At 41.5% G+C, this 16,016-nt stretch overlaps 1 protein-coding gene across 1 annotated transcript; it reads right to left on the bottom strand.

The window, feature by feature from the left end:
- Positions 1–1,319: 1,319 nt before the first annotated feature.
- On the bottom strand, positions 1,320–15,639 carry LOC148348333 (glycine--tRNA ligase-like). The gene is made up of 17 exons (XM_088322113.1): positions 15,453–15,639; positions 13,339–13,440; positions 13,115–13,217; positions 8,394–8,535; positions 8,240–8,328; positions 7,979–8,055; positions 7,752–7,897; positions 6,280–6,429; positions 6,047–6,209; positions 5,822–5,986; positions 5,641–5,749; positions 5,099–5,243; positions 4,929–5,014; positions 4,749–4,858; positions 4,576–4,669; positions 3,468–3,658; positions 1,320–1,611 (listed from the first exon to the last, which is right to left on the bottom strand). The coding sequence occupies exons 1-17, from the start codon at positions 15,495–15,497 to the stop codon at positions 1,498–1,500; spliced, it is 2,031 nt and encodes a 676-aa protein (XP_088178239.1). The 5' UTR covers positions 15,498–15,639; the 3' UTR covers positions 1,320–1,497.
- Between the last annotated feature and the right edge of the window lie 377 nt (positions 15,640–16,016).

Raw genomic sequence — 16,016 nt, forward strand, 5'->3', positions numbered from 1 at the left:
AGAATATAACAATCAAAGTACTGTTATTGTTTTTACTATGAATAACTAGAAATTGTAACATTGAAATGAAACAAGAAAAGTTAATTCATTGTCCAACAGCCAAACTTAGCAAGTGTCCTTAGTGGAAAACTGCAAATGTTAATAAAGCAAATTTGAAAACTTGATAAAAGTATTCATTGATTTAGCTAAAATGAACCTATTTATTTGAAGGGAGGCATGGCAGTTGGATTGCTAGCGTGCTCCCCATGGTGTGGAAGACCAGGGTTCGATTCAAACTACCGCAACGTCCCCTTGCGGAGTTTGCATGTGGGTTTCATTCGTGCACTCCTGCATTCCAAAAACATGCATGTCAGGTTATTTTGCCAGTCTAAATTGTTCCTAGGTGTGAATGAGCGAGTGCGTTATACGTCTCTGTGTGCCCTGCGACTGGCTGGCAACCAGTTCAGGGTGTCCCCTGCCCACTGCCCAAAGATAGATGGGATGCGCTCCAGCACCCCCGTGATCCTACTGAAGATAAGCGGTGCAGAAGATGGATGGATGAATTTATGTATTGAAAGGGTGGTCTGTGCAGCCCCCCGAGACTTTTTGTGATTAGGGGTGAAAAGCTATATGACATGTTTCTATATTTTATTTCAGTTGTCTACTTTTTAAAAATATTTATATAAAGGCAATTTTATGATTTCCTATAAATATGTGTTATTTCAGTTGCTATATAAAAAACATGACTGGACTTGAATATTTCATTCATTCAAAATATTCAAAATTCAAAATATTCCTATAAATGTTTTATTATTTCATACTTAAAACGTTTTTATGTCATTAATTCAAAATTATATTGCCAAATATTCATGCACGGTAATTACTTCATAATTAATTTTTATTCACATTTAAATATATTTCCATGAGTATATTTTGCTGTTTAATTAACTTAAGTAAAATAGTAAGATTTGTATAAATATATTTTATTACGATAATATTTTTTTAATGTATATAAAAAGTATGATGTCATGAATAACTCACAAACTGAAATATAAACAGAATTACTGACAATTACCACTGTGTGCGATATATTTTTAAAATTTAAACAACAAAGATATGTACCTATAGTTTAATGAGGTTTGTATTTTGCTTTTTTTACACACACGTTAAGTAAAAATAGAAAGAAAATGGATGCTGTGCTATTTTCCATGTTCCTAATGCCCACAGCTGTTTCGCGACAATAAGCTTGATGCAATTTTGAGCCACGTCCGTGCTCAGCATTCCGCACATGCGTGTCACACAATAAGGTCAGAATAGATGCACCACGCAAACAGTGGTCAAAAAAGAACCATAAGTCATTTATTACAAGTGTGCAAATATAGTTTGGATGTGTCCATGGCAACAGGTGCTGCTGCAGTTTTCTGCTGGGAGTTCACAAAATGTAATGCGCCACGGGGGACGCTCTTGGATACAAAAACATTCTACTTGGCTCCTTGAGAAGAATTCTTCGGTTGCTGCTCATTCCTTCTTGCTGGTCTCCTGTCCCTCGAAAATGGGGTACTGTACCTCCAACTGGGACCAAGTGGAGACGCCGTTGGCCAGTGAACAAATCACCCCTGGCAAAGCATCCACCTGGGGAACAAAATTAAATATATGTTTTTCAGGGTAGCCCCACAGTGCAGAGGTTCAGGGTTGAAGTCCAGCTACCGCAACCTCCCTGTGTGGAGTTTGCATGTTCTCCTTGTGCCTGCGTGGGTTTCCTCCGGGCACTCAAGGTTTCCTCCCACATTCCAAAAACATGCTGGTCAAGTTAATTGGCTGGTCCAAATTGTTCCTAGGTGTGAATGAGCGAGTCAATGGTTGTCTGTCTCTGTGTGCCCTGCGACTGGCTGGCAACCAGTTCAGGGTGTCCCCTGCCCACTGGCCGAACATAGCTGGGCTCCAGAACCCCCGCGACTCTACTGAGGATAAGCGTTGCAGATAATGGATGGATGGATACATTTTTCGCAGTCGCTAATGCTTGCATGCATTCAACGGGGACCGTACACCAATTTCAAGTACTTTTTGGGGACTTTCAAAGACAATTTTTTAATTTATCCACTCCTTTTAAAAGAAGAAATCCGGTGTGAGTGATATATTTGGGAGATCCAAAGATATATCTGCAATTTACAAGTGTGATTTTTATTCTCCCTTGTGCATTTATCATAACATATGATTTTTAGATCTAGAGAAAATTGAAAATTTATTTGTGGATCTGAACAAATCTAGACAAATATCTGCCCATAATGGTGTTGGGTATAATTGACACTAATAGGTAGCTTAAGATTTCCGTTGTAGGAAGTTTTTCCCATTACAATTCACTGGGAAATGCTACCTTCATTTTTTGCATGGCCCATTATAAATGTCCATAATTGATACGTAGCACTAATCCACATTTCATGGGGCACTGTTTATGTGTAGCATGCACCTGTCCTCTTGGTCGCAAACCATGGCAAACTTCGTAGGACAAAGCCATACAAACTAATGCCAGCGGCCGTTAAAGGTGGTGTCCGTTATTTCAAATAGTCAAATTGACAAACTTAATCTTCTGGCTGAAATCATAATTGCAGCATCTGTCATGACTTTTTGTTGGGCGTGGAAGTACGGTAACTTTACTAGACGTGTTCGATCGAACTTTTTTTTGCTATCATTTTTTATTTTTGGGTTGGCACTTGAACTGTATTTGAAACAGTCTTTTTCTTACTTTTACCATTTTCATCATTGAAAAAAAGAAAACCGTGAGCATGCGCTTGAAATCACTCTACTCCCCCATGCCAAGATAAAAGCCTATAGGTACAGTGGGAATATATGTATATATTTTATATATATATATATATATATATATATATATATTAAGTCAATTCAATTTTAACTTTTTCAGAACCCCTCAAACTACATACCCCACCTTTGAAAAAAAAAAGAGGGAAGAACTGCAGTGGCAAAGCGAAGTCACCAGAGAGCAGTGTGGGCATCAATTTTAAGCAGTCTTGTCTAGAGTAGCTCAGGAGGTAGAGCACTCGTCTTGGGATCAAGAGATCACAGTTCAAATCCCGGCTTCTCTTGTGTTACATGTCGAAGTGTCCTTAGGTAAGACACTGAACCCCTAATGCCCCCAATAAGCAGGTTGGCGCCTTGCATGGCTGCACGGCCGCTATTGGTGTGTGAGTGTGGGTGAATGGGTAAATGTGAAGCACATTGTACTGCGCTTTGCGAAGTCTTCATTGACTTGAAAAGCACTATATAAATGCAGATCATTTCATTTCATTTCATAGAAACATGGCAACAATTCCAAGCATTTACCGGCACTTAACCCAAATTTCAAGTGCTTTTCAATCCTTGAAAACATAACATTATAATTCATGCATTTTCAAGGATTTCAAGCACCCATATGAACCCTAAATTGAATGCCAATGACGGGAAAAACATCAAAAACTCCAAACTTGCAATACCTCGAGGCGGATTTGCCTCATGGAGTCTCGATCCCTCAAAGTGGCGGTGTGCGGCGCCTTGTTGACTGTGTCGAAGTCAACTGTTACGCCGAAGGCCACGCCGATTTCGTCGGAACGGGCGTAGCGCCTCCCGATGGAGCCCGAGGAATCATCCACCTTGTGGGACACGCCCATCCTGGTCAACGCCTCAGCTGGTTTAAATGAAAAATAAAGCAGATGATGGATTCAAGTATTGAATCGAATTGTCTTCATGTCATAGATATCTTCGTTGGTAAACATTGCATGCAACAAGATTGGACATGGCACTCTTGGGGAAACATGTAAGAAAGATTTAAAAGAGAAAAAAGGAGAAAAATATTGTGACAAAGGGCAGGGAAAAAAATATTTACAACGTAGTGCTTAGAGTTGTTGTAACAATAGTGCAATATTTGTGAATGAGAAAAAAATTGTGCCTCAAAACAATAATAAACAAAAAAGTTGTAATCCAGCCTCAGTCCAAGGTCAATTAGTTCTTGGCGACTGTAGGCATTATTAATTAAGCATGTATCCAAAAGGGAAAGTAGAATAAATGAGAAAAGGGTAAGAAATTTAAAACTAGGGAGAGGCATTAGCTGCTGCACCAGCATGTGCCCCCCATCTTGAAAATAAGTAATAAGTAATTTAAAAAAAAAATTGGGGGAATGCGGTGGTCATCGACTGCCACCGAAGGTGACTAAAAATATACTATACTAAAATATACCGTATATAAAAAATTACATTAAACAACAAATAATTCAATATGATTTTTATATGTTATCAAAATAAATGATTATTACATATCATATTATTATTATCCATCCATTATCTGCACCGCTTATCCTCAAGTCGGGTCGTGGGGGTGTTGGAGCCCATGCCAGCTTGGGCAGTGGGCAGGGGACACACTTAACTGGTTGCCAGCCAGCGAAAACTATTTAGACAGATGAGTTTATTTGTATTTTTCTATTTTTCTTGTTTACTTTTTATTTTCAGTCTTGTTTCAACAAATGTCACATCACAGAATGAACAAATCCCCTGAACAGAAAAAACGGATGACAGGTTAAAGCCAAAGGCTTTTATTAATTATACTCACATAGTTTTTGTACGAATGGTGTAAACTCTTGGTTTTGGCTCAAGGGAAGGATGCAACATTTGTACGGGGAGACGGGTGCAGGAAAACTGAAGTACTGAAAAGCAAATCAATCAAATGAGATGATTGAAACCAAGGAAAAAGGCCAAAAAAAAAACCCTCTTTGCATTCCTTACCGTCCTCTGTTCGTCCCCTTCCCGTGTGTGAAAGCAGTGCTCGAAAATGGAGTACATGATCCTGCCAATGCCGAAAGAAGGCTCGATGACGTTGGGGACAATTTCTTCAACTGCGAGAAAAAAATGAACACAAAGAAATAAAACTAAAACTCATATTTCACATATTTTCAATATTCTTACCGTGTAATGTTTTCTGGAATCTTTTGACGGAGACCATGTCTTTAGAAAGCTTAAACGTTTTGCCTTCTGTTGACAGGCTGAATTCTCTGCACAAGATATATGATATTTCTCACATATACATCCGTTTGGAGCCAATTTGGGTTATTATAACCTATTATAGAGTGCATTACCCTTTTTGGTTAAGAAGCTTCTCCTGATCGTCAATAAAGCATTGGTCACACGCATCCAGGTACTCGAAGATGAGCTTGGCATCCTTTTTGTACGCAGCACCGATGACGCTTCTGTTGGGCTCGAATTTCACCACATTGACCACCTTGTGTTGATCCCGTTAAGGAACAAAATACTCCCAAATCAGGTCAGAAAGCTTTCCAAGGGCCACCCTTTTTTACTAAGCACCCCTAAATTTGTTGAGATTATGTTGCTGTGTTATGTTTTCCAAATACCAACATAGCTTTTGTACTTTTTGAGCATTTTTTTCATGTTATAAAGTGTTTTGCACCTATGGATGTTTATATCATTCACTCCCGTTGACAACAAGAGATTTCAATTGTCAGTTTTGCTGGCCAGGCAGTGAATGAAATTCTGTAAATTAAACAATTTTTGGGGTATCAATTTTGGTGTATAATGATAATCAGCGGGCATCACAATGCCCCTGGGACATAACTTGGACACACTGAAAATTCTAACCAATTCTAACTGTGAACATTGGATATGGGCTCTTTAAGGGGCTTCTCTGCCACCAGGGGCACCTTGGTGGCCCTGGAGTGACACGAAAGGTCATAGCAGGAGCGGTCGGCACATCCGACAATCTCGATCCAGCCCTAGGAGAAATTTTTTTTACATACATATAAATAGCGTGAAGAAAAAGTTGTAGATGAAATTGTAGAACTCACATAAGAGGTTTTGGACTCAGCGTCCCAGCAGTCGCAGGCGTAATGCGCCATCTCGTTTTCCATGTGCTGACGGAAGCGCACTTTGTCTTTGCTGAGGCCAACTTTGAGAAGGTACAAGTAGATCCTGCCGATGAAGTAGCCCAGGACCGAGTTATTGATGATGCCCTGCATAATGAAATGATATTTATTCAATCCTATAAATCCAGAATGGCATGTTAAGGCTACCTTTTCCACTGCATCTCCTAGCCTCATGACCTGCACCGACTGGCCGCTGGTCTGTGCCTTGGAGGAGTACAGGAGGATGTTTAGGTTGGCCACGTTGGAGAACTTAGGGTGGACCTTCTCATTAGGGTCCACAAAGTGCTCAATCTCGGCCATAGTGAACTCTCTGCAGCGGAAAGGAGAGTTTGACTCTACCGATTCGAAAATTCTACAGATTTCAAATAAAATCTCAGGACCTGACGCGGATGAGACCAGAGCGAGGAGAGATTTCGTTCCTGAAGGAGTTTCCGATCTGAGCGGCACCAAAGGGCAATTTTCCCTGGTTAAACTCCAGCAGTCGCTTGAAGTTGAGGAACATTCCCTGAGCGGTTTCGGGTCTCAGGTAGCTGGACAAATGAATCGTTTGAGCAACCCGGCAGTCAATCAGAATTTCAAATTTGAGTTATAATAACAGGGGTTAGTCGTTATAGCAGTTTAATTACTAACGGCAATGAATAGAAATAGCAGTTGCAGTGATTAAGGTAGTGGTGCAGCAATACTAGGTACTCTCAAATAATGTACAAAAAAATAAAACCAATTTAGACCAATGGGATGCTTAGGTTATTTTACAGTAATAAAGAATTGTACGGGGTTTATTGCATCTTAAAATGGATTATTTTGTTTAAAGAAACTTGCAAAATTCTTATTTTGATAAAAACATACAATTCTCTGTGAATTTCCATATAATATTTATTTAAAAACCCACATCTAAAAAAATAATTTTGTTAAACAATAATAATAATAAAAGTTGGTAATTATCAACAAAACAACCCCCCAAACATGTGTTTTTAATTCAAGAAAACCCTGAAATTTGGGCATATGTTTAAACTCGTTGGGATTTTGTGTACAATGAAATGACAACATGCACTAAACAATGCAAATGTGTGTATTGGGCAATTTCATGTACCTATTTTTGGTTATTATGTTTTTACAGTAGCACCAAAAGTAGTAGCAGTTCAATAGTAGTAGAAAAATAATGATAATAGTATGTAGAAAGTAACAGTGACAGTTCCACAATATACTTTACTACATACGTGCTGCGGCGGCGCAGTGGTTAGCGCATGTGCGGCACAGTTCATGTCTTGGGAACCTCCTGCGTGGGTTCAAATCCAGCTCCAGACTTCCTTTGCGGAGTTTGTATGTTCTCCCCGTGCTTGCGTGGGTTTCATCCGGGCACTCCGGTTTCCTCCCACATTCCAAAAACATGCATTTTCAGGTGAATTGGCAGGTCCAAATTGTCCCTAGGTGTGAATGAGCGAGTGAGTTGTCTGTCCCTGTGTGCCCTGCGATTGGCTGGCAACCAGTTCAGGGTGTCCCCTGCCCACTGCCCGATGATTGCTGGAATGGGCTCCAGCACCCCTGCGACCCTACTGAGGATAAGCGGTGTAGCTAATGAGATGAGAGATGAGACATACGTGCTGCTCCTATATTCCATAGTACTACAATAGAAAGTAATAATTTCACTAATTATTATGGAATTCAAGTTAAGGTTATCATTAAAGATTGTGGGCATAGAAAAGCAAACTTTCAATATTTCTTAAGTATCTCGATGTTTTTCTCGCAAACATAAGTTCTGTCACAATTATCCAACCATTTGTGGCATCTAAAGAAATTACTGGTACAAGTTCACAACAGTATGTAACAATAGTTGTACAAATTGTTAGATTACCCAGGAGTGTTCCCCCCTGGCCCGATGGAGGTCTGGAACATGAGGTTAAAGGAGATGGGGGCTGTGAGGTCATTTCCTGTTGAGGGAGACTTAACGTTGTACTTGACAAACAAATTTCCCAGCTCTTTTTGGGTGTAGTTGTCCATCTGGCACATGACCACATAAGACAAATGAAACATAGTAGACGGGATATGATGAGATATGACATAATTGCGACACAATCCTACCTGCGTGATCACGTCCTCCATCTCTGCAACTTTGTCGGGGGTACATGTCTCGTTGGACATTACTTTCTTCAGGTGTGCTGTGGACGGATTTCGAGATACATGATCACTCACATTTCTGGGTGTTCAAGGCAAAAAAATAAAATGCAAGGGGGACAAGAAGGGCTAAATAAAGACTAAGTATTTGCTGAATATTCCTGAGCTTAACTTTCCCAGCAAATTCCAGTCCCACCAAACCTGTGGGTTTGTTGAGGGCATAATCACCTTTAAGGAGGTGGTCGGCACGGAAACATTCTCCCGTCTTGGCGTCCTTTACCATGTAATCGGCGAATTTATCCACGTGCCCTGATGTCCTGATTGAGAAATTTCAAGCATTGATGATGGTCGCATTTTATTTTGAATGTGAGGGTGTGCTCACTTGAGGACAGGCTCAGGGGTAAGCATGGTGCAGTCGATTTCCAGGATTTGCTCCTCCTGGATGAAATGCTGCCTCCACACCTGCAGGATGTTGTTCTTCAGTGCACAGCCCACTGGCCCAAAGTCGTACAGGCCGGCAACACCTGAAAATAAATATATACATATTTAAATGTTGTTTTAATTTACCTCGCTCAGTGCCAAAGACAAAACTTCGTGTCATTTAAAAAAAAATGATGACAGCAATACACTTAACAGGACATCATATTAGGTCTTATGACACAAATGTAAAAGATAAATTCATTAAATTAGTTCTAAAAAGGTGACTTTATTCTGGTTTATTTATTTATTTATTTTTCTAACATTCCCATGTTCTATTTCAGCTCTGGCCTCATTTTTTTTGTGACTAATCAACACAAAATGCTACCAGTTTGATATGCATGTCACGGTCGCCGTGGCGACCAGTCTGCCGCGCCCCCGAACTCAAGCTGTAGCAGATCAGCTGATTGCTGGTCTGCTACTTAAGGCTGGGTTGTGGGTTTGGCGGGGGCTGGCTCATTACACATTCCCCGGTCTGTTATGCCTTGTCCTGTTTTAGTTTAAAACATTGTCCGTTCTGTTATGCCTTGTCCTGTTTAGTTGAGTTGGAAGAAACAACTGTTTGTTTTGTCATGTCCCAGAGTTTGGGACAACTTTTATTTTGGTGAATAAAAGTTTTGGATCGTTACGCAATTGAGTTCTCCCTTCCTGCCTCCTGCCTCCGTTCCGGTCCGGTCACCCCTTCCACTCCACCACGCCTCGTGACAGAATGAGCCAGCCACGACAAGAACTCAGCGAACGATCCCAGCGCGACTTGGGGAGAGCTGGAGAACGCAGTTTGGCAAGCGCCCACTGAGGTAACCTTCCCAGCCCGTTCGAACCACGGCCCCGCCCATCGTGGCCATTGCTGTGCCTCGAATGGGGTCCCGGGAAGAATTGACGCCTGCCTGTTCGACTCTCATGCCTGCCTGCCCGACTCCCGTGCCGATTGCCTGCTATTCCGTCTCCCCTGCGTGCCAGTCCGACTCCGACTCCGCTGCCCGTCGGGCCGACTCCGACTCCGCTGCCCGCCGGGCCGACTCCGACTCCGCTGCCCGCCGGGCCGACTCCGACTCCGCTGCCCGCCGGGCCGACTCCTACTCCGCTGCCTGCCGGGCCGACTCCGACTCCGCTGCCTGCCAGTCCGACTCTGCTGCCTGCCAGTCCGTCTCTGCTGCCTGCCAGTCCGACTCTGCTGCCTGCCAGTCCGACTCTGCTGCCTGCCAGTCCGACTCTGCTGCCTGCCAGTCCGACTCTGCTGCCTGCCAGTCCGACTCTGTCCTCTGTGTTTGCCGGTTCTGATTCCGTCTGTCCTCTGTGTTTGCCGGTTCTGATTCCGTCTGTCCTCTGTGTTTGCCGGTTCTGATTCCGTCTGTCCTCTGTGTTTGCCGGTTCTGATTCAGTCTGTCCTCTGTGTTTGCCGGTTCTGATTCCGTCTGTTCTCTGTGTTGCCGGTTCTGATTCCGTCTGTCCTCTGTGTTTGCCGGTTCTGATTCCGTCTGTCCTCTGTGTTTGCCGGTTCTGATTCCGTCTGTCCTCTGTGTTTGCCGGTTCTGATTCCGTCTGTCCTCTGTGTTTGCCGGTTCTGATTCCGTCTGTCCTCTGTGTTTGCCGGTTCTGATTCCGTCTGTCCTCTGTGTTTGCCGGTTCTGATTCCGTCTGTCCTCTGTGTTTGCCGGTTCTGATTCCGTCTGTCCTCTGTGTTTGCCGGTTCTGATTCCGTCTGTCCTCTGTGTTTGCCGGTTCTGATTCCGTCTGTCCTCTGTGTTTGCCGGTTCTGATTCCGTCTGTCCTCTGTGTTTTCCGGTTCTGATTCCGTCTGTCCTCCGTGTTTGCCGGTTCCGATTCCGTCTGTCCTCTGTGTTTGCCGGTCCAGTTTGCCTGCCGGACCCCCCCAACCCTGCCGAGCGTCGAATCATTCCGGGGCATGAGGTAGTATTTTTTTTTTTTCCTTTTTTGGGGACCTCAGAAGCTGTCCCTTAAAGGGGGGGCTCTGTCACGGTCGCCGTGGCGACCAGTCTGCCGCGCCCCCGAACTCAAGCTGTAGCAGATCAGCTGATTGCTGGTCTGCTACTTAAGGCTGGGTTGTGGGTTTGGCGGGCGCTGGCTCATTACACATTCCCCGGTCTGTTATGCCTTATCCTGTTTTAGTTTAAAACATTGTCCGTTCTGTTATGCCTTGTCCTGTTTAGTTGAGTTGGAAGAAACAACTGTTTGTTTTGTCATGTCCCAGAGTTTTGGACAACTTTTATTTTGGTGAATAAAAGTTTTGGATCGTTACGCAATTGAGTTCTCCCTTTCTGCCTCCGTTCTGGTCCGGTCACCCCTTCCACTCCACCACGCCTCGTGACAATGCATTTTTAGATCGTCAAACAATGCAGGAATGATTTTAGGCGTATTTTTTTCTTTTCTTTCGGCATCAACGTGTGTTTTAAAGTAAATATTTTACAGTGTTGGATTCACTGGACTTTCGTGAATGTAACCACACTCTATTTACAGGGAATCATTTCATGAGTGGAATATTACAAGACTTTTGGGTGAGCTATCCCCTTTTTATACTTTTTGGATACATTCTTTCAGACTGATCGGGATTTTTCTCTGATGAGTATATTTAAAATGGTTCATTTCTTGAATCCCAAGAGTTTAAGTTTTCGAATAATATGTGGCATGACATACTTTGGTGACTGGTGACATCATGGAGACAAGTCTTTTTTTATCAACATTCTGACGGCCCGCCGAGTTAAAACATCTGCCTTGTGTAAATGCGCTGAGTAATTAACATATATAAATAAAAGACTAATTTAAAAAATGTTGAAGTTTTTATCATATATTTAATGACACAGATCATGTTAATGATGTCTCATACTAGTTAGTCATCAAATTTTTAGAAAATGACAATGACTCAACACTAATGAGCTTTTCAATAGTTTCAGTATCCACCACGTTGCTGACCTCTGTCCTATTCACCTTATTTTTCTCTAGGAACAGAATTTTTGTTTATAAAACGTTTCTCGGGTCTTCCAAAAAAATCATCCAAAATCTCAAAAAAAAAATATTACAAATATTCCTGTCTCCTTAAAATAGACCATGGTAATGGGGTTGGTTAGGGTGTATCCCTTAACTACTAAGGTCATAGGGGCACCATTTCTTGTGGTGTGTCTTGGTCAAGAATAACCTGCTGGTACCCATCCCTCTCCAGGCCAACAACTTTTACACCCAGTCTCAAACCGGGGAACTTTTGATGTTCGGCACTACAGGAACAAAACCACATTTTGAAAAAAGTGAAGAACGTTTTTATTAAATTGACTACTATAAAATTCGGACTGTAAGCCACGACATTTCCCCCCCCAAGGCTTTATTCCTGCGGCTTATGCATTGATGCTGCTAATTTATGCATTTTTCCTAAAGGCAGCCAGGGGCGCCCAAGCAGTAAAGGTAAGAGTGAGACAGGTGGTATATATATAAGTCGAGCAAGACGCAAGTTTAATGTAACTTCGTGCTTTGTGCATGAATAAAATTAACATGAACAGACCCTCATCATGGAAAAGGTGTCAATCGGAAGGGGAGCGCACACTAACATATTTGGAGTCATTTAACGAGTCTTTTTATTTGTAAACGAAAATAATGTGGGGAACCGAACGATTACAAGAAGCAACGTTCAACAAAGCAGAAATGCTTAAGGCAGATTCCTATTTATCTGTCAGAATTATTGTGTGTTTTGGAGAAAATGGATTCTATGGGTTGTCCTTAATGTAATGAAGCCATTTTTCTAGACATTCAAAGAAGTAGAAGACGGACAGGGGACGTACTGGTGAGTTACGATGGCTTTATAGTTTTCGGGTATCTTGATTCAGACTGATCGAGATGTTTTTCTGAAGAGTATATTTCAAAATGGTCATATATCAAATAATATCTTGAAGATTTCCAACGATATGCGGCAATACACTTTTAAGTGACTTGTGACATTGTACGGACACGTATTTGTTCATCAAAAGTCCTGCGGCGCGTTAAGGAGGGGTTGAGGTACCGAATATTATTAAAATGATTTCTGTTTATCGTCTTTGTCAATATCTCATGTTTCAATGTGGGCACATGCGGCTTATAGTCAAGTGCGGACTATATACGTAGAAAATTATTTTTCCTTTAAAAATTAACTGTGTGCGGCTTATAATCAGGTGTGCTCTATAGTTTGAATCTCATCTCTCATTAGCTGCACCGCTTATCCTCAGTAGGGTCGCGGTTGATCCCAGCAATCATCGGGCAGTGGGCAGGGGACACCCTGAACTGGTTGCCAGCCAATCACAGGGCACACAGGGACAGACAACTCGCTTGCTCATTCACACCTAGGGACAATTTGGACCGGCCAATTAACCTGAAATGCATGTCTTTGGAATGTGGGAGGAAACCGGAGTGCCCGGAGGAAACCCACGCAAGCGATTTGAACCCACGCAGGAGGTTCCCAAGACCTTAGAACTGTGCCGCACACGCGCTAACCACTGCGCCGCCGTGCTGCCCTAGTTTGAATTTTACGGGATAAAAACATACAATTTTCCATCTTTGATTGGGTCAGTTATCTTATTTTTATTTTTTCAATGGATGCTTGATGTGGAAACTCCTAATTATTTCTTGGAATTACTTATTTCTCACCTCCATAAATGGCAAAAGACTGATCGTAGAAGAACCTCCTCTTTAAGGCGTCGTCCATCTTTACCCTATCAACAATGTCGTCTTTGGGCTGCAGGGACAGCTCCTGTCAGGGCACAATTCGAGACTTTCACTTTCATTGTGTCTCTGAGCAGGATGTGAACTTTAAACAAGAGTAAAGAAAAGTGAAAGTGGGGGTGCAGCGAGGCAAAGAATCAAAGCTGCACCTTCATTTCGAGAGTCCGCTTCCGGGCTTTCAGTTCGGTGACGGCTTGGTTGATTTCCAGCTCGGGGGCTTCTTTTTCTTTCAGCCGCGCCACCAGCTCACCCTGGACACATGGTATCCATTATTTTAGGGTAACAGGAGAAAGAGCTTTTTGTAACGTGTTGTAAATCTGCTTTCAATAAAAGACTTTGCTAACAAAAAGGATCAAAGATAGACATTTTGACAACATGCATGAACTAATAGTGTAATGGGCTTGATTCATCTACAATATTTTTTGTGCAAAATGAATATTTACAGAAGCAAAATGTATACTTTACCTACCATTTGAGTTTAGGTTACACTTCATGCTTTTCAATAGGCCTATTTTTTATCAATATTAAACTCTTCTTTTGAGCAGGCTAATATTCCTTGATTAAACCATGGATTTAACATTGTAGTTCAATCACAGCCAGCCAGTATACAGTAAATCAAATTATAAAGGGGTATTTTGCTATTTTTTTAAAGAAATGTACTAGTCCTATGAATTTTCAGAGTATAGCACCTTAAGACATTTTCATAACTTCTCTTTTTAGTGGACAGTGATGAGAATTTCATTAGGAATTAAAGGGTTCCACCGCTGGCTAGCACTGATGCTAAAATGAGAATCAAAATGTGATAACCATGGAAATGAAGCTTGCAATAACTAAGATATACAAATAAGGCACGCAGATTGCTACTCTCATGGAATGGAATGGTGTGCATTTATATAGCTCTTTTCAAGTCAATGAAGACCTCCCAAAGCGCGTTACAATGTGCTTCACACTTTGCCATTTTACACACTAACTAACCGATAGCAGCGTCAGCCATGCAAGGCAACTACCTGCTATCGTGGGCATTAGGGATTCAGTGTCGTGCCCGAGGACACTTTGACATATAACACGGAGGAATATGGCCGTAACAGATGGACAATCGGGACAATTATTAAGAGTAAGGAGGCAAGTAAAGCAACAAAGTTTTGTGAAATCATGACATTCCTCACAAGTGGAAGTTTAAGCATCTGATTTAATTTGAATCTGCAGTCTCCTACCCCCTCTGCATCCACCCACTAACCCCACTGTACCAGCTCAAATCACATAATGTCAAGAGTAAATAAAATCTGGTCTTTCTTTAAAAGCATGTTAATTTAAATGCTATAGAATCATATACATGTATAATACAAATAAATAGTACTTACTATATAATATTTGGTTACTTTAATGTTTTTTATTTGAGGTAGCTGGGGTTCGAAACACACCAGCTAATTACCATAGGTTTCCATCCCCCGACATACGACAATTTACTTAACGACACTCAGATCCGATTAGAATAGAATTGGGTTTAATGTTGTTTATATCAACGATATGAGAGATTAGAAATAGCACTCTAGGGTAAAACATGTGAAAAAGACTTTAAAGACAAAGCAGTTAATGTTGTACCCTGGGGATTTGCTTTACTTAAAGCCCCAGTGTGTAATATTTGCCCACTAGATGGCACTGTTGTCTAATGTGAATGAAAACTAGTGCCACAGAGCACAGCATAAATGACAAACATGGTGGCGACCTCTAAATACCTAGTGGATTCCACTATGAAAAAGAAATACAAATTTCTCGACCTATGATTTTTTTAAATAATATTTAAAATGGATGATAGTTCATTTATTTTTGCATAATGTTCAAATCATTGTTTCTTGACTGAATGAAAGGTTTTTGGCCAGTAGGAGGCACTAAATATTACACACTTCCCCTTTAAGGGTAAATACAACACCTTAGGTGCAAGAATTTTTTTAAAATGCAGTTATTTATTATAGTAAATTTGGATAAAAATGATTTTAGGGAGATTTCTTAAATCAAAATACATCCACGCGAGCTAAACGTCCCGCCCCCTTTTCAAACCAGTGTTAAGTAAACTCACTTAAACCAATTTCAACGTGGGACTTGAATGATAATCGGTATTAAAGGTAATGACCAATATGGTTGATTTTATCTTGAAAGTTTTAGAAGTAAAAGAGGAAACGTATTCGCGGCCTTAGGTTGAAAACGTGTCGAATAAAAAGCGTCACCGGAGATTTATTTTCCTCCCGCCCAAAATCGTAGTCACCTGCTCCCGCACAGCTTCCCGCAAAGGTGCCAACGCTTGCTCCATCTTGCCACGTCGAAGAGCGCAGAGAGAGGGTGTATTTGTCTTGCCAGCTGTGCTGCTTTTTCCTCCTTTCTAGCTCCCCATTGCTTTTGCTTTCCCCTCCCTGGCCAAGCCCAACAGGAGGAGCTTGTCTCGCGTCTGAAACAGAAGCGTCGTGTTGCATCATCCAAACTCCATTTTTTAAAACTTCCTCGAAGAATGTGCCCCAGTAACCTCCTTAAAACACACTCATTTCACCTAGGTACTTTCCACGACACGCACAAATGCTTCGACAGATATGTATAAGGTTCTGTACTAGTAAAATCGCTGCAGGGAAATGTTTAATACATCTAGTTCACACCCATGACACATTTACTGTTAAATATTTGAAAGCTACTTTACAGATTACTACAAAGGGCTAGGCTACCAGTTATTTCAGTCAGTGCCATAATGTATAAAAACGTCTTCAGAAGCATTGTACCTGAGCGCCAAAACGTATAAATACGTTTTTTTTCCATCAGTATTAGGCCTCTGGGAATGATT

This window comes from Urocampus carinirostris, chromosome 18, assembly GCF_059441175.1.
Source record: "Urocampus carinirostris isolate Australia breed hairy pipefish chromosome 18, RoL_Ucar_1.0, whole genome shotgun sequence".
Lineage (NCBI taxonomy): Eukaryota > Metazoa > Chordata > Actinopteri > Syngnathiformes > Syngnathidae > Urocampus > Urocampus carinirostris.